We start from the raw sequence: 18,444 nt of genomic DNA, 5'->3' as shown, positions 1-18,444 counted from the left end.
ACTTGCAAATGAGCGAATGGGAATCTCTGATTAAACCATTCTGAATTTCACCTGAGCCTTGGGGATGAATGCAGGGCCCTACAATTTCTGCAAATACAGTTCTCTTCGCATTCTGCACATGATATACAAACTTCTGTCTGTGTGCGTGTGCGTATGTGTGTGTGTGTGTGTGTGTGTGTGTGCGCGCGCACGTTCAGCACATGCAGTAAAGAGAGTGTGAGCAGGACTGAGATATACAAACAGAAACCCATTCAAAGATAGGAAAGGAGCTGGGGCGTGGGAATGCAAAACAGTACACAGAGTTGGTCCTTGACGGTAGCTTTTTTTTTTTTGCTTGAATTGAGAGGCAAACTTCTTATGGTTTTCTGCAAAAATGTAATTAAAATGCTCAATCAAGCTTTGGGTAGCTCTAAAGCGGTTCCCGGAGCTGTCAGACTTATTATTACCCTCCATGCTCATGCGCTGCGTTTAATACCTCTAGTTATAGCCCCAATTAAATACGCTTCCACTTTGTTTACTATGACTGGGTTTCAAATTATAATTTTAGAGGTCAGGAGGCCCAAGCTGACGAAAGTCTGCTATTACCATAAAGATTATTCACATTCCCTTCCACTGAACAAACTTAATGTGTTGCAGTCAACCTATTCAGAAAAGTGTGTAATTCATATGTGTAATCATTAAAATGCGATAGTTGAATTGAGAAGGAAAAAAACAGATCGGCAAAATAAATGGATTTCCCCCAATGGTGTCATTTTGAAGTACCATATAGTTCTGTCTAAATATTGTATCCGAGGCAGAGCAAACGAAAGCACTTCCAACCAATTCCCTGTCTCTCCTTACACCTGTAGCCCCTGCAGAGCCTGCATAAAAGATCAGCATCACCAAAGCAAGCAAACAGGCTCTGGGCAGACCCTCACCTCTAACAGCTAACTAAACTGGCAGCTCCCTTTTGTTTTCCTATGAACAAAGCCAGCGCCGCGCTCATCTCCCCGACAACAAAAGGAGGCGTGATAATAGAACCAGAAGCCCTGTCCATGCATGAATAATTCCACTACATCATAGGAGACAGAGACACTCCCTACAATATGCTTTTTATGGTCACTTTCCGACTAAACGGCCCATTGGGCTCTAATAATAATGGGAGTGCTGGGAATGAGGCGCTCGGAATGAGGCATTCCAATCACTGGGTGCCAGAGGAGGGTCATCTCCAAAAAAGAGGGAGAAGAAGGTTTGGACACGAGGGCACATTGGTGTAGAGAAATGGGGTGGAATGAAATCTCAGACTCGAGAGCTGAAGCAGGGTCCTTTTTAAAAAAGAAAAAAGAAGAAAGAAAACATAAGTGTTTTAAAAAATGCTTCATTAAAACACTGGTGATAAACTGTGAAGAGGTATTTCAAAGACACCACATGGGGCCACAAAAAGCAGACAACTGGTTAAATTAAAATAATTCTAACATAGTTCCCCCAGCATATTCATTATTTCTGCATGAAACCATAACAGAATATTTGTTTCACACCGAAAGTACTGTCATCCTGCTGTGCAAGTCTCCAATCTGGTCATAGGCATGAAGTCCACCAATACACAGAGAAGGGTAAAGTCATACAACAGCTTTCCATTTTTGTTGTTTGCCTATTTCAACAAGCACGGTTCCAACTAAATCAATTTCTGTTCACCGTGCAACACATCAAGCCTTTAGTGTCATCGTGTCATGTGAAAAGCTGATGGCTACACAGAAGGGCCATTTTTTAATAACTTGTACCATGATGGTAAACCAAAGACACGTCACTACTTAACAGTTACAAATGAAAACTTTCAGACCACAAGCTTGCCGGTACTCAAATCACAAAAAAATAACAAATATTCAGATGTTGCCTAGCAACTACAAGCTGATTTACCAACAGAAAAAGGTGGAGACCGTGAGATCCTGCTGATGCAGTGAAAAGTCAGGTATGACATTTCCAATTATCCCTAACCTTGAGGTCCTTTCGGCATTGTCTTGCTTCTTCACACTTTTCTTTCTTTCCTTTTTTTTAATCCCACTGCAAGGCACCATCTGAACTGCCAATATGGTATTCTTCATCAACACACTCATTAAACACGTCAATGCATTGCTCTTGCCATCAATTAAACGCGTGTGAAATGTGTTTACAAATATGCCCCGTTACCTTGCCTAATGAAAATAACCTTGCTGGGGAAAACTAGGATCGACACAGCTGTTCATGAAAGGTGATCTTGACGGCATGAAAGAAGAAAGATCATGTGACCGAGTAACCAAGCAATGGCTCAGTGTTTCCTGTATTCATCCGTTTGCTCAGGCCTGTGCTGCAGTATCAGGAGCGGTCCTGCCTTCATAATGCTGAGTACGCCTCTTGGCCCTGGCCATGCAGGCTTGTGATATGAGGGGGGCCAGTTAAGGGCCGTGGTCAGGCAGGAATGACCGATGACTTCCAAGTGTGCTCAACAAACTGTTTCTACAAAACCCATCATCTCTTATTTCCCCACCCACGCCCATCAAAAAGCCGTGAAAAGGAGTGGGTCTCTGTCAACAGGCCATCCAATCTCAAATCGAGACTTGCTAACCTACACAGAGCCCCTCATCACCATCGCTATCGCCATCCCCCTCACAAAGAAAGGGAGGCCTGCGCTCTTTTCATCACTGCACCACCCGCGCTGGATTCTCCCCGAGAGAAAACTAGACTTGCTGTGATGCCAGACATCTGAGCGGGGCCATTCTTCACACTGAGGGGCGAACTGTAATGTGCTGAAGATGTTTCAATTGGTGCTGCTTGGTGACTAGATGGCACAGCAAACCTGACATTTTAACAATGTGTTAATGTGGACTTGAATGGACAATCAAAAGTTGATAATGATGCGGTTCCCCTCAATTCACAGGTTTCAAGAATAAGTTCCAAGACTTGGTTTAGGCTGTGTATTGTAATTTAATTTCCTCCCCCGAGATGGCCTTAGTGGACTGAGATCTTTCAGCAATTTGTGTATTGACAAGACCAACGCCATGTTTAATTTGCTGCATTATTATTGGTATTGATTTGCACATTAATCTTAGATAACCCCCTCTATCAGGGCCAGTGAGAGAAAAGCCTGCGGTGTGCTTGAGCCATGACGGATGGCTTGCAGGCAGGAGAATGAGAATTACAGTTTGTCACATGCAAATACTAATGAATAAATGATTAGGCCGAGGCAGATGCATCCATCTAACAGAATGTGTTGATTTTACAAATTGTGTGGCGCACTAATACCTCTGAGCCATACTTGTAAACAAATGTTCTTTCACTGGCCCCAAGAGAAGCATTCTGTTCAAGCATGTGGCTGTTTGTGTTTGTGTGTGTTAAGTGTGTGTGTGTGTGTGTATGTGTGTTTGTTTGTTTGTGTGCGTGTGTACACGTTTGTGTGTACGTGGATGTGTTCTCTATATTCATAATCTACTCTTCAGGAAATGTGACACCTCCCGGATTCCCAGGTTAATGGGATTAGAAAGTGGCTTACCGCGAGCGCTTTGGAGAGCCTTGTGCGGAAGTCATTGAGGACTATGGATATGATGTCCTGGTGGGGGATGTAGGCGTAGCCCCCTTGCAGGAAAACCTTCCTGGTCCGTACCAGATCTAGTGCATCTTGGAAAGGCACCTAAAAATGCACAGGACAAAAAATGATGTACACACACCACACATCCTTTTTTTTATTTAACTGTATTGGATTTCATGTTGTTTTCCACTGTCAGTAAAGGTTTATGTTGGCACTCCTTAACACTTTGAATATTTACACAGACCCTTCCCAACCTTATGGTAGAGCTGGGCAACCCTGCCCGACCACTCACCTTATAGAAGTCCTGCTCTTCGACCGTGGTTCCACTGACTCCATAGCTGGAGTTAATGAGTTTCACTGCCAGCTTTCTCTTTTCCTCCACACTGAGCTACATGTGGGGGGGGGGATAATTAGTGTGTGACATTTTCAGAAATACCACTGATCACAGTAACAGCTGCTCATTAGAGATCCGTGAAAATAAACTTAAGCTATCTAGAAATGACTTAAGCTATCTAGGTTCTCCTGATAGCATTCATTTTTGTTATTAAAATTCATTCTGTATCCTGTAATACCTTCCGATTGGGCATCCTCCTTTTAACCAAAAGGTGGCAAAAAGATAAATAATGTTCCGCTTATTAGCCTCTAAACATACAGCCATTTGAAGGAGGAATTTATTTGGAAATTATTTTATCTATAGAGCCCTCTTTAGTCATCAACTGTTCTTCTTCATGCAGTCTTAGTCATTAGCAATTTAAACAGCTGGCTGTGAAAGCTTATCCTCAGAGGGACTACTCTGACAGCAGTGAGAGACTAGTAGCCAGGTCTTTGAGTTAAGGGTCGCCGCCCTCCACTGTGCCTGCTATGTTTCACCTGAGGAAAAACTAGACACATCACAGGCACAGTGCTCAAATATTTATATACATTCCATCCAAATGCAGCTCCTCCATTCGCTTTTTGCCTTAGGGGAGAACGATGAACAATATCAAACCATGCATCATGCTACTTCCCTCACAAGGAGGGCTCTGTGTGGTACGATGTTAGAATAATGATGAGGCCCAATACGCCTTTGCAGTTCACCCCCTACTGTAAGTCAAGAAAACTGCCCATTTATAGTGACTGTTTTCTGCTAGGCCAGAGTGTGGGAAATATTTAGTTTGGCAGAAGAGACAGCACTGGAAAAGATACACATCACATATTTTCTTAGACACAAAGCACAAGAACAAAGTGGATATTTCAAAAATCGATGCAGAATTTGTTTCTACTTTTGCAAAGCTGTTAATGATAAGTGTAACTGTAACTGATAAGATACAACCCTAATGTGCAAAAATAAACCCAAATATCTGCACATCTACAAAGACTTCTTCACTACTTATATAAAAACCACACTGGATTAAGTGTGCTTACACTGCCCCCTACTGGAGGCACAGAAAGACATGTCCTGCTGCTGTCCACACAGATGACTGATTATTTCTGTGTAAGTGGAGGGACAATATATACAGTCATGGACGAAAATGTTGGCACCCCTGCACTTCTGTCAGATAATGCACCACTACTCCCAGAAAAGTGTTGCAATTACAAATGCTTTTGTATTCACATGTTTATTTACTTAGTTTGCATTGGAAAAACACAAAAATATCTGACTTTATTCCACCTAAAACTCAAAAAAGGGCCGGACAAAATTATTGGCACCCTCAACTTTATAATAAGTAGAACACCCTTAAAAATAAAGAAATACAAATATCTGAAATCAATTGCTTCCTGTAACCATTAATGAGGTGTCTTACACCTCTCTACTGGAATTTCGGACCGCTCTTCTTTTGCCAACTGCTCCAGGTCTCTCACATTTGAAGGGTGCCCTCTCCCAACTACTGATTTGAGATCATGCCCCAGTTGTGCTATGGGATTAAGATCAGGACTCATCTCGGACACTTCAGAACTCTCCAGTGCTTTTTCTTAACCATTTCTGGGTACTTTTTGAAGTGTGCTTTGGGTCATTGTCCTGCTGGAAGACCCATGTCCTCTGACGGAGACCCAGCTTTCTGACACTGGGCCCTACATTGCGCCCAAAAATGATTTGGTAGTCCTCAGATTTCCTGATGCTATGCACACAGTCAAGGCATCAGGTTCCAGAAGCAGCAAAGCAACCCCAAAATATCGGTCCAGCTCCACCATATTAGCCTGTAGGGACCGTGTTCTTTTCTTTGAAGGCCTCATCTGTTGTCTGTAAACTGCTTTACCAAAAAGCTCTACTTTGGTCTCATCTATCTACAGGACATTCTCCCAGAATGATTTTGGCTTCCCCAAGAAAGTTTTTGTCAAACTCAAGTCTGGCTTTTTTACGTCTCTGTGTCAGCAGTGGGGACCTCTGGGTCTCCTACCATAGCATCCCATTTCATTCAAATGGCGACGGATAGTGCAAGCTGACACCGTTGTACCCTTTGTATGCAGGGTAGCTTGAATTTATTTGGAAGTTGTTCTAGGTTATTTATCCACCATTCAAACAATCTTTTGTTGCATTCTGTCATCAATTTTTCTCTTCCTTCCACATCCAGGGAGGTTATCGACAATGCCATGGGCTGTAAACTTGTTGATGACACTGCGCACAGTGGACACAAGAACATTAAGATCGCTGGAGATGGACTTGTAGCCTTGAGATTGTCCATGCTTTTCTACAATTTTGGTTCTCAAGTCCTCAGACAATTCTTTGCTCTTCTTTCTTTTCCCCATGCTTAGTGCGGTATACAGACACACACCACATAGGTTGAGTCAACTTTGCTCCATTTTAACTGGTTGCAAATGTGATTTCTATATTACCAGCATCTGTGGCTCGCCACAGGTGAGTTTAAATAAAGATTAAAGGAGCATTACATGCTTCAAATACAATTATTTCTTAAGGGTGCCAATAATTTTGTCCGGCCCATTTTTGAGTTTTATGTGTAATAAAGTCAGATTTGGCATTATTTGTCAGATATTTTGTGTTATTCCGATGCAAACTAAGTAAATAAACATGTGAATACAAAAACATTTGTAATTGCAACACTTTTCTGGGAGTAGTGGTGCATTATCTGACAGAAGTGCAGGGGTGCCAACATTTTCGTCCATGACTGTACATCTGACAGTGCTAGTGAAGCTGTATACCCCTGAAAAATTGTGTTTCCCATTTCATTTATGAATCTGCATGTGCGTAGTAGGTATGTGGGGGTGGAGAGACGTGGATAAATAGTCTTAAATGCCAATGCCGTTTGTATCTCAAGATATATCCTATCCTATAATACCTTTGCCTGAAATGCAAATTCAAGCCAATTATTAAGTGATTGCAAATTCTTGTATGAAAATGCTCTTACCGTGTCATACTGCAGATTGTTGCGGTGCAGAAACTCTGTCTTGTACCTGGCAGGCAGGTCACTGAAGCGGTACCGAAACAGATCCATTTCCTGCTGGATGAACCAGCGCCGGAGGTCCTCTCTGCAAAAGTAGCAAATGCATTACATTATTAGCGATGCTCTAAAACTCTGTTCAGGATCAACCAAAAACATTTCCAATTTTTCACTTTCAGGATGATTTATCCCAATGAATCTTTAAAAACAATTCATAGCACTGGTGCAAGAGCGTTATCTTAACGAAACACATGCAGATATTGTACATACGTTTGACAGTAGGCAAGACGAAGAATGAAATGGGAGATGTGGTCCTTTCTCCGCTTCTCAAACTCTGTCGGCCCAGTTTGATCTTTACGGTCATCCTGTCAGGCAGGACATGAAAAGCGCATCACTCAACTAACACTAATGCAAAGTCACGTCAAAACATCTTGATAGCTAATTTTTCAGTGAGACTGAAAAATTGTATGACACTGAGAGGAATTTGGGATAATGCGGAATTATGTGTGCTGAAAATCATTATTGAACTGAACTCTGACCCCAAAGCATACATCAGAGGCTCTCAGCTTCATCCAACTGTTTACTAAGACAATGCTCATACCTGTCAGTTCTGTGCATCACCAATTAAAAAGAAATGATCAAGCAGCCTGAATAAACATGCAGTCAGTAGTTTTTGTTGTTTGTCAAAAATTAAAATTGTTTTGGATGATATGATGCTTTGAATACTTACAGCCTCTGTTTTATGAGGGAAGTTCAAATTGGTGAGCTCAGAATACAGCTTCTTATGGTATTGCTCTGACGTCTTCACATAGCTCACACCAAGGTTTTCCACTGTCTTTAGCACTAAAAGATAAATCCAGGTTTGTTAAATGAGCTTTAAAGACACATGGGAACACTGTTCAGTTTAATGAAACAAAACTACCAACCCGGCTGAAGTATTACGGTCTTAAGAGAACTTCAATGTTTTCTGGATTTTACTGACAAAATACAATCAAAGGCGATGTACTACAAACTATTTTATAATTGATATCCAATTTCTCATTTATATATATTTCAATCCCAAATGCACACTGCCATTTCAGTCGCTGGTGGAGACTGGTTATTTGAATGTATGGGAACAAAATTATAACTCTCAATGAATGCATTACAAACACAGCATGTAGTGCCGAGGCGCGTACGTTTTAATCTCTCCACTGCAAAGGTCTCAAACTCGGCAAGCGACATATTTTCAATTGGAGGTTGACTGTAGAACTGGAGACAGTGACCGTACAGCTCATTTTGCGGATTGCTTAAGAGCTTTTTTCTCCTGGAGAGAAACTGCATGGTCACACCTGAAAAACATTGGCATTACACAGGTCAGCAAATTATCTTACTAGAAAACATCACTTAGGTTTGCCCAATGACACGTTCGTTTTGGACAAATGTTTTGATGTAGATGGCTGACTATCTCCACCTGTTAACTTTTACTGTAGTGGTGGTAACATATGCACTGAGTAAAACACATTACTTTGGTTCTAGACGATCGTACATAGTGTATTATATATACAACAGTAGGAAAGACGAGTAAGTTTAAGTAAGTCATTTCGTTGCTCCATAGATAGCTAGATATTGTTAAAGGATTAAGTTCACATTAATGGTAGTTAGCTAGCTGACAGCTAATATTTGTGGTCAGGCTTTTTGTTTTTAGCATAACCTAGCTTGACACCGTGTATTAAAAGGTTACCGTGAATTAGCCCCCCTTATAACTCATATTAAAAATATGAGTATAGCATAAACCTGAGAAAATGTGTAGATATAAATGACGAATTAGGTAATTACCACTAAAATGGATTCAAACAGTAAGGCTCCAACAATGTTGCTTCCTTCCTCTTTGACGAAATATCTCGCGCCAATTTTCCAATCCCAGCAAAGCGCGGGAGAATGACGTCAAACTGGCAGACCAATCGCGTTGGTTAAGCTAGTTTCGGCAAACTGTGGGGTGTGGGCTAGATTCTCTGGCTATGCCCAATGATTGTACCCATCTATTTTTGTAAACAAAATTGCGTTTTCTATTTCGCACTGCACTGCCTGGTATTTTATTTTATGTAATTATTTTTGTTAGAACATAATTAATGCTTCAGAATTTCTGGGGGCATTCTACGGAGGTTAGATTAATTCACAAGCTTGCAAGTTGATTGAAAGGGCTGCAAACCACATTGTAACAACCGACCTAGTCGTGTGCTCCCTCCAGAGCCATGTAGAGAAAAGTATCTCGAGACTGTCTACTCCCCCAAAATTCATCTCTCTTCTTCTCTGCCTTTCCGCATCTTCGTCTCAATCCCTGTTTCGAAATAAAAGTCCTAATACGCCTTTCAAACTGACAGTCAATTATTATGGCCTTAATGGTTTTATTCGAAATCTGTCGTTCACAGGAGAAAATATGTGGTCAAAGTACAGTATTTTAATTTAAATATAATTCCTTTGTGTTGATTCTACATTAATTCGGTGATTTTTACATTTAAATGTCCATTATTACAAGCTTGTGTTTTAAGAATTAAAAAACGATAAATCAGAGCTTACACCTTACTCTGTACATTAATTTAAATTGTTAGATGTTATATATTTTGTGAAAGTGACTATTGCCAAGTGAACTGCTAATGCATTGCTGCCATTCAGGAAGCCCAAAAGAGTTGTGAGCAGGATTGAATTCACAATGAGCTAGCCAGCTTTGCAGGGCCACCGTTAGCTAAAAACTGAAGCAGTAGCAGTAACGTTAGTAACGTAAGCGAAAGGGCCAGATATCGTGAGGCCGTATAGCCATCTCTTTTGTAGAAATCGCAGTGATCCCAGTTGTGGATAGAAAGCCAACTATAGGTAACGTGGCAAAATATATACACCTCTCGATTTCAGATCTAACATACAAATCTATGTGACAGATCTGCAGCCTCATTAAGCAACTTTCCATTTCGAATTCTCGTAGTAGCCCAAGTTTCATCGGATCCAGACCTAGCTAGTAATGCAGGTAAGATGCAATACTTTGGCGTTGTCAGGCAAGCATTGGCGCTGACATCACCGTTACACTTAAGATCTTTTTGCGCACATTTTTGTCTGCTGCCGTTTACAGTATGATTTCGTTCAGACAATTAAACAGCAATGCATTTGTATATGGAGATATCGAGACTGCAATTTAGTCGTTTGCAAATATCATTAGCCTGGTCTCGGCTATGTAGCTAGAACGGCCGCTGAGAGAGATAGCTAGTTCACGTAGCTTTCCTACAACCTTGCTACGTAAGCTATGCTTACAACAAGTGGCAGCTAACGTTAGCTAGACCAGGTAGCTAATTGATTGCTTGAATTTATCTGCGCAAGAAATCTCATATCTTTAATTGCTAAATCAGTGGCTCAAGGTCAACCAAATGACGGTTCATTGATGTCAGTAAATACATTCGGCATCAGTAGTTTTGTTTTCGAATGACGGATGGAGTGTAGGCTGCAATTGTTCGCTTTCTTGCAAAATTAATCAAGGAGATGCTTTGCTATAAAGAGGTAACCATACCCAGAGGATTGTTGGGAAAAAAGATTATTAGCTCATTATTGTCCACCAGTGGCTTGTAAGAAGTTGCAGAAATGCGTTCTCCAAAGAAACTAGAACATTCTAGTCTAAATACAATTATGCTATATCAGTTAGTATGCTATATCAGTTCATTTTTCACTGATTCACGTCAGTATATCCACTGTGATGGGTTTTCCTCTGGCAGGGGTTAGACTTTGATGGGGTTTCCTTTGTATAGTGTCAGTGTCCTTCTAGCCAGCATGTCATCCTCCCCAACACTGTATTTGGAGTATGTCTTGGTTACAGTGGTCAAGTGATGTCTGGAGAGCTGTGTTCTTAAAATGGCAAATCCCACGCCAACACTTAACGAGACCTCTATTGTGTTTATAAACTCATTGTTGTTTAAAGGTGAGGTCAATAGTTTTTGTTGTGAGAAAATGGAAATGCTTCCAGACCTATATTAGTGACATGTCTGAAAGATGACAATTTAGTGGGCCCAGGCGTTGCTTAAGGGCTGAAACCGATATGAAAGTGCACACTGGTTACTTCAAATGCTGTCAGAGTTACATAATTGTTATGAGTCCTATAACTAAACAAAAATCACAAGCTTGTGGGTTGGCAATGCTAAAGAGCCAAGTTGCACTGTTGACAGCCAAAAAGTTTAATGAAATGATGCAGGAGGTCAGATTCAAAGCCGTACTCATTTTCATCCTTGGTATGGTATGACAAGTCACTTAAATTTCAATTACTGTTACGGTCATATGATCATTATTGATAGCATTAGGGCATAGATCCAGTTCGCTGTGGGATTGTTTGTAAAGTGAGAAGTCTTTTGAAGTCTACATCATCCACGTCCAGCTTCCTCGATGGTCGAAACTTTATAGGGTTCTCTGTTTATAGCAGCTTCAGACAAATTGTTCTGTAGTGTAGGTAAACTGGCAAAGGCAACTGGCCTTGGCATGCAATTGTTTGCTCGGATTTGGCCCGCAAGTGGAAATACGGCCTCAATGTTTTTCTTGCCAATAGACGAGGGCTATTAGGATGGATATCACTCCGGTGACCCTGCGTAGGGAAGCTTTGTTGTGGTATGTTGTGTCACTGTATTCAGTTACCTCTCATATGGATGGTTTAAGGGGAGCCTCTGCATACTGTAACCCAATCTGGTTTCACAGAGTCCCGGGGTTTTCATCTACCTGATAGGTATTTGGTGGTGTTGGTCTTGGTCTTGGTCAGGTGTACATTTTAAGAAAGGCGTGAATCAGAATTGTCTGATTCTAGAATTTGTCTTTTACATTGGGTTTTTTATGACATTATGGGGTTAAGACTATTTGGGATTATAGTTCCTATAATGGTGCAGATCATTTACAGATAATGTTATGTTGTGTCTTTGATTGAGAAGAGACTAGCAAAGCTTTTTCTTATCCTATGGCTTTAAATTCCCACAACACCTCTTGTACAACTAAAATGGTATACAGCTGCACCTCTCTATAAATTACTCTTTGATATTCTCAAGCAGCCCTGGGCCACTCACATTTGCCCTGCTGTGAGATCAGCTGCCACTTCCCATCAGTGGCTGGGGAAAACAGAAATAGACAGCTGCATGATTGAAGAATCAGTGAAGTTTTGTTTTCTGCCTTGTATAAGATCGCACTGACATAGTGGTAAAATCTGCTACGCCCAGCTTGTAGTTTGGAGGCGGAATTTGACTTCACGTGGCAAAAGTTCCGTGGCTCATCCGTAACCCCTTGGAATGTTATGACCTCAACCTTGGAATCTCTTCTTTTGCTGAACTTGTGCCATTTGAACCACACCAACAACACAGATCACTAGCAACCTCCTTCGTACTGAAAACAGATGATAGGGTCCAAGCTAGACTATCAAGCTCGGGGGACATGAAATAAGGCTTCAATGCGTCTTTGTTTTGCATTGATGCTTGGATGCTTCAGGCTCAGGCCTTCACCCTGCTTCCACATTATGAACACTTAGCAATGGAAGAATTTATGGATGAAGTGGAAAACCAGCCAGGTTCAAAGTACACAGAGTGAACAAGAGAGCAACTGCAGTGACAATAAAAAAGCAGCAGCACTGTTTGCTTTAATAAGTTGTTAAGTGCATCAGGGATCTTTGTCTTTTAAGGGATGCCCATTAAAAAGTATAAACAGCATTGTAAATGGAAAGTGTTCTCAATGATGATTTTAACTTTTTTTATGTGCATGTTTTTGTCTGATGTCCTTAATGCCTCAACAGAGTAATCCAACGGTGACCTCACAAAGCAATCAGAAGGAGGACCCAAGCGGACTATAAGGGGAGCGGAGAAAGGTGGCAGCCATGTTGGAGGAGGACATGGAAGTGGCCATCAAGGTGGTGGTGGTGGGCAACGGGGCAGTTGGGAAGTCCAGCATGATCCAGCGCTACTGCAAGGGCATCTTCACCAAGGACTACAAGAAGACCATCGGAGTAGACTTCCTGGAGCGCCAGATTGTGTAAGGAGGGGATTTTCCCATTGTTTTCCATGATGACAAATCTTCATGTTTGTTCTCTTCCTTCTTTTTCTCTCCCAGTTTTCCAGCACTGTCAACTTGTGCACTTTTTTGGGGGGGAAGTTTTATGGTCATACTCATTACATTAATTTGTCTTACACAGAATAAAAACACTGAGACAAGGTTTTTTGTAATGTCCAAGCACACAAGGGAGTTTTTTCATAAAATGGACATTAGTATAACAGTAAAATGTGTCAGTGACGTATTTAATACACCACCTGATTGATGCACCTGTTCATCAACACTGGACACATATAAAGCTAATTATAATCATTATCATTATGGTTTATGATTTTAAGTTAACTTGCCATCTTCTAGAGCAGGGGTTTTCAACTGGTTTTGTCCCAGGGACCACCATTCTGACTAAAAAGTAATCCGCGGCCCACTGATGTGCCTGCGCGTGTGCGTTTGTTCGTGCATTTTTCTTTTTCTTTGTTGACTTAGTTTCCCTGTATCCTGTGAAGGTGTACCTTTGTCGTGGCAGCCTGTCTCTCTCCTCACTAAACAACGATCCATTGGTGCTTCTGACCAGCTAACTCCACGGTAGAACGAAATGTTAGCTAAGGACAGTAGATAACTTCAGCCGTTTACCAAAAGTTTTACTTTTTCGACTTCAAAAGTACTCGTAGGCTTAGCTTAACTGCAGATGCTTGTCAACTTTGCACGCGAGACTGTACGTTATGAATTATGCGGTATGGCGTGACGTTACGAACGCAATGCATTAACATCAGCAAAGCACAGGCTACCATAGACTGGATAGGTGCAAGGCTACATTCTGTCAGCGTGAATCACCTTAATATTATTTAAGATATATTTTTCTTAGTAATCTGGAAATGTGTTGAAATCTCAAAGCAAATATTATTATTATTATTTATTTTATTTATTTTTTCGCGGACCCCCTGTAATGCCGCCGCGGACCCCCGGTTGAAAACCCCTGTTCTAGCGCAAAGAAGGTCTAGCTGTAGAGACAGTAGATGAACTAAAGGTAAGGCCTGTGCAGAAGAAAGAAAATGCTAATGTGATTGTACCTTCTCTTTTTTACATGGTGAAACCCTTTTTACATAGGAGTACACATTATTCCCTTTGGCCACCTTGACAACACTGGTTTAATTTTCATTGCATTTAAAATAGGACACAAATGTCGCTGCATTTCACCTTCGTCTTAACTGTGGAAAACTCTCCCTATAAAAACATGTTATAAGAGCTGAAGATAATTAAGTTGAAAATAAAGTTAGCCTACAGTGCAATTTGGGAAACAGATGGTATGTCAATTCAGAGTCTTGGGTGGGATTAAGGATCATTTAAATAAATTCCCTTTCCTGCCATTTATCACAAAAACATGAATTTGAAGGCCAGCACACTTAAGACTTCTTTGGCTGCGCCTTTCCAGAAATATATTGTGCAATCGTGATCTAACGCCATCTGAGTTTGATGTTTAATCTTGTAGTCACACATTTCAGGATTCCATCGAGTAAAATTTCTACAAGGCTGCTGCCCCATTTCAATTCTGTTTGTAAGACTTTCCAAGCAAGCATTCACCTTCTTTATTATATATCTCAAGGTCACAAGCAACAGGCAGCAGCAACAACAGGAAGAAGACATTTTCACTTCAGAAACACTAGACCAGGATTGTCAAAACTGAAATAAAACATGGAACAACGAGTTACATGAGCAAGATATCCCTGTATTTTAATTAAAATGCTATTAAATTAAATTAAATTAGATTTTAAAGGCACCCCCTGTTGTACACCCACACTCAGTCATACTGAGTCGAAAAGAACAATCCTGACTTGCAAGAGAAGTGTGTGTGTGTGTGGTGAAGTGTTGAAATAATTTTCTATGCACACCTAGCCATGGATTATCTCTTGCATAATGAATCTCAGTTTGCTACCTTCCCTTTTTTTCTTCTCTGTCACTGAGATTTTTTAAATGACATTCCTGATGTCCAGTCCTCACACTGGCAGACAGATGGTGCTTTGCTCTGTGAAGCTCCCACCCCAGAGCTCTGCTGAGTTATTTGGAAAATGTGCTCCCAGTCCCTTCCTGCGGCTTGCGCGGAGGTTGAGGTCGTCGGAGTAAGGCACTTGTATGCCAAACAGATGTGAGTGGAATGCTGTCCAGAGGCGGCGGTTACGTTGTTGGTCAAAGCTTTCTCAGGAGATTTACTGTCGCTTAGAGCCGGAACTGGTGGAGAATCCCGGGAAAAAATACGCCCAGTGCAGCGATTCCCCTTGTGGAAACATGATAAATGTGTTGTCATCATCTGATGAAACACTTGCTAACAAAATAAGAACAGTGACCCGGTATTTTACTTTATCCACTCGTTAAGCAGACTGACCACTCCAAAACAACGTTAATGTTTTCCCACATCTATCTTACCTTTCAGGCATTTATACACCCCTCAGATGTACATCCCATCCCAACAGTTCATTTAAACAGACAGCTCTCTCAGCTCAGCTTTTTTAAGCAGATTTCCTTAAAAAGTGAGGACATATATCAGTATAAATTATAATATATTACAATATAAATAATTAGGATGATAAGGAGGAAGTGTGAATAAAAAGGGCAACATCCTGAGTGTGTGCCCAGCATGACCCCAGCCTGCTGTACCTAGGCCTGTTAATGTTGTTTGTTATAGAGGTGGCTCTGGAACACATCAAAGTAGCTCAACCGTCCCTTATGACAGCTGGGGGAGTTAAGTCCATAGTGCTTTTAACAATCCAGCCTAGAAGTAGCAGGTTCGCTCAGAAGAACAAGAGTGCCTTGGCTCAGGACCTTTGTTGATTCGACTTCAGAAGTCTCACACGTCTGCTTGCTCATTTTTCCCCTCTCCTAGAGTCAACGATGAGGACGTGCGACTGATGTTGTGGGACACAGCCGGACAGGAGGAATTTGACGCCATCACAAAGGCCTACTACAGAGGTGAGACTTTAAGATGCTGGCACACAGTTGATATTTTAATTAGTCAACTTTGCTAGACAGGACCCTATTTGGTTGGTGAGAACTTGGCCTAAGAGCTTAGTCTGTCCTGGAAAGAGATGTGGGAGATATAAGAGAGATGGAGGTTTGACAGCTGATGTTAGGTCTTTATTTTTCACATTGCTTGTTGGTTGTATGTGTTGTTTGAAAGTAAATCATTGATTAAAAGGCACTCTGAGATTCTTTTGAATGAAAAGTGCGTTAAAAATAAAATGAATTATTATTATTATTAAAAATAATGAATGGGGCATTTTCCATAAAAAAACTGTGGGAGATAGGCATTTTCTAGCTCTGCTAATGCGCGCCTTGCTATGGGTGTGTTTGTTTGTTTCCTACTTTATTTTTTTCGGAATGGAAATCTGCACAGAAAATGATGAACATAAATGAAAATGAAAAACATTAATATCAGTATAGATTATTAATAAATCATTATGATAAATATGTCATGACCTATTGATTATTTGAGCTCCTTATCTGTTTCCCCTAATCTGAAGGCTGGTAGGGGGACAGGAGACATGTGGCTGGTGTCACAGATGTGTGTGTGTGCTTTTCAGGGGCACAGGCGTGCGTGCTGGTCTTCTCCACCACGGACAGAGAGTCCTTTGAGGCCATCAGCAGCTGGAGAGAGAAGGTTGAGATTGAGGTCGGAGACATCCCTACTGTCCTGGTTCAGAACAAAATTGACCTCTTGGACGACACGGTGATTAAGAAGTAAGAAACTGTTTTCCTCCATGAACCATAAACCTGGTCTAGAGCAAACACCTGGCCAGATGTTTAGCCCACATGCTGGAGAGGTGAGGATGGTGAAGAATAAATAAAATGACTTTCTGTAGTACACTAAGATTCTTGGGCTTTTGAGGGGTGGTTTAAACACTACAGCTGTCTACTTGGCTGTGGGCCTGGTAGTTGAAGAGGCTCTAATGTTACTTATTATCTTATCTTTAATTTGTCTTGTACCTGCAGTGAGGAGGCAGAGGGACTTGCCAAGAAGCTCAAGTTGAGATTTTACCGGGCCTCCGTGAAGGAGGACCTCAATGTCAATGAAGGTGACTGTCGGGACTGTTTGTTGATTATTGATTCATGTGATGTCAAATGTATGTATTGGAGTGTGTGTGTGTTCATGCTGAATGGCACATGTGCATAAGGTGTGATGGAAGTGTACATGCAGTACAACAAGCCTTTTCTGAATCTGCCTGACTTTTCTTGTAGTTTTCAAATACCTGGCTGAAAAATATCTCCAGAGACTCAAGCAACAGACTGCTGAGGAGCCTGAGATTCACTCCACAAGCAATAAAATTGGTAAGGTTCCTCTTATTCAAGTCAGACATTTTTTATGAAAGAAGGAGAAAATAGTAACTTCTATTTCTTATGCATTATGAAGGTACTTAATCTAATGGTTATTAATAATGGTTATTTTTGGATAGCATTGCTGGAAAACAAAGTTTGAATATCGGTACCTGGATAACCCAGTTAATTGCCCTCATATTTTTATTGCAGGCGTTTTCAACACAACAAGCGGTGGACACTTAAGCCAGAACTCCAGCAGTCTGAACGGACGTGAGGTCATCAACCTGCGCCCGAACAAGCAGAGGACCAAGAAAAGTAAAAACCCTTTTGGTGGCTGCAGGCTGATTTAACAGGATTCCATCATTTAAAAAAAAAAATCCCGTCTTGGCTGCTAGGTCAGAGAGATGGAAGTCTTAACTGAGTGTGGCTTATCTGTAGAGACTAGTGTATTTCCTGATCTGACCAGCTATAAAGAATGCAATGAAAGTGGAGACATACATCTCACTTTACAAAACCGGAAGTGGTGAGGGCCTTCACATAGATCAAAAACAACTGGGGTGGATCACTTTCCATTTGAACGTATTTGATCTAGTTCAGATAGCCTTGACTGTAGTCTGCTTCCTAGCATTGCTGCTAACCTACTGCACTTATCTCACAATGTTCCACCTATTGATCTTTGTGGATGAGCAGCAAGAGAGTCTGGTCTTCAAACTTTTGTCTTGGTAACAGGTTGGGATTCTGTCTCCACCTGGTGTTTGCAGATGGTACTGCATTTCAGAAAATTAGCAGGGCCTGTCAGTGATGGTACTTAATGAAGTGCACAGTTCTGATAGGAAGTGATCCAAATTGTGCTTTACTTATGGTGTAGACCAGGGTTTCATTCTTATACATCAGTGGGACATAACTACATGTATGTAAATTCTGCCGTTTTTGTTTAATTTAGTTTTCTTTTCTTTTTTTTTAACAAATGACCTATGTGCATTTGACTGCTCATCTGTGCAATATGTTTGTACTGGTAGGTATACTAGGCTAATGGCCATAAACTTTGAGCAGGATGTTAGCATACGACTGTGCCTTATTCAAATACTAGAGATCCAAAGGTCTTTTAGAGTTTAGCATTTTCCTAGAAGAGTAGTCGATTCTGAATGCTGTGTTATCAGCGACATTAACTCGGGATCAATGACTGAT

General features: G+C 41.1%; 2 protein-coding genes across 2 annotated transcripts in view; one reads left to right on the top strand and one right to left on the bottom strand.

Annotated features, from left to right (window-relative positions):
* Positions 1-8,241, bottom strand: part of prim2 (DNA primase subunit 2) — a gene marked incomplete at both ends in the record, with an annotated part of 64,979 nt that extends 56,738 nt beyond the window's left edge. Inside the window, 6 exons of the mRNA XM_080848797.1 lie at positions 3,506-3,643; positions 3,834-3,929; positions 6,886-7,006; positions 7,189-7,283; positions 7,649-7,761; positions 8,097-8,241. Coding sequence (XP_080704923.1) covers positions 3,506-3,643; positions 3,834-3,929; positions 6,886-7,006; positions 7,189-7,283; positions 7,649-7,761; positions 8,097-8,241 — 708 coding nt within the window. The remainder of the gene's footprint in view (positions 1-3,505; positions 3,644-3,833; positions 3,930-6,885; positions 7,007-7,188; positions 7,284-7,648; positions 7,762-8,096) is intronic.
* A 1,578-nt stretch (positions 8,242-9,819) lies between these two features.
* rab23 (RAB23, member RAS oncogene family) lies at positions 9,820-18,119 on the top strand. The gene is made up of 7 exons (XM_080848439.1): positions 9,820-9,919; positions 12,698-12,933; positions 15,827-15,912; positions 16,524-16,680; positions 16,933-17,015; positions 17,179-17,268; positions 17,467-18,119. Exons 2-7 carry the CDS (start codon positions 12,779-12,781, stop codon positions 17,604-17,606), a joined length of 711 nt encoding a protein of 236 aa, XP_080704565.1. The 5' UTR covers positions 9,820-9,919; positions 12,698-12,778; the 3' UTR covers positions 17,607-18,119.
* Positions 18,120-18,444: the final 325 nt, after the last annotated feature.

Source organism: Sprattus sprattus (genome assembly GCF_963457725.1).
Source record: "Sprattus sprattus genome assembly, chromosome: 12".
NCBI lineage: Eukaryota > Metazoa > Chordata > Actinopteri > Clupeiformes > Clupeidae > Sprattus > Sprattus sprattus.
The sequence above is the reverse complement of the archived record's forward strand: the minus strand, read 5'-3'. Positions and strand labels throughout refer to the sequence as shown.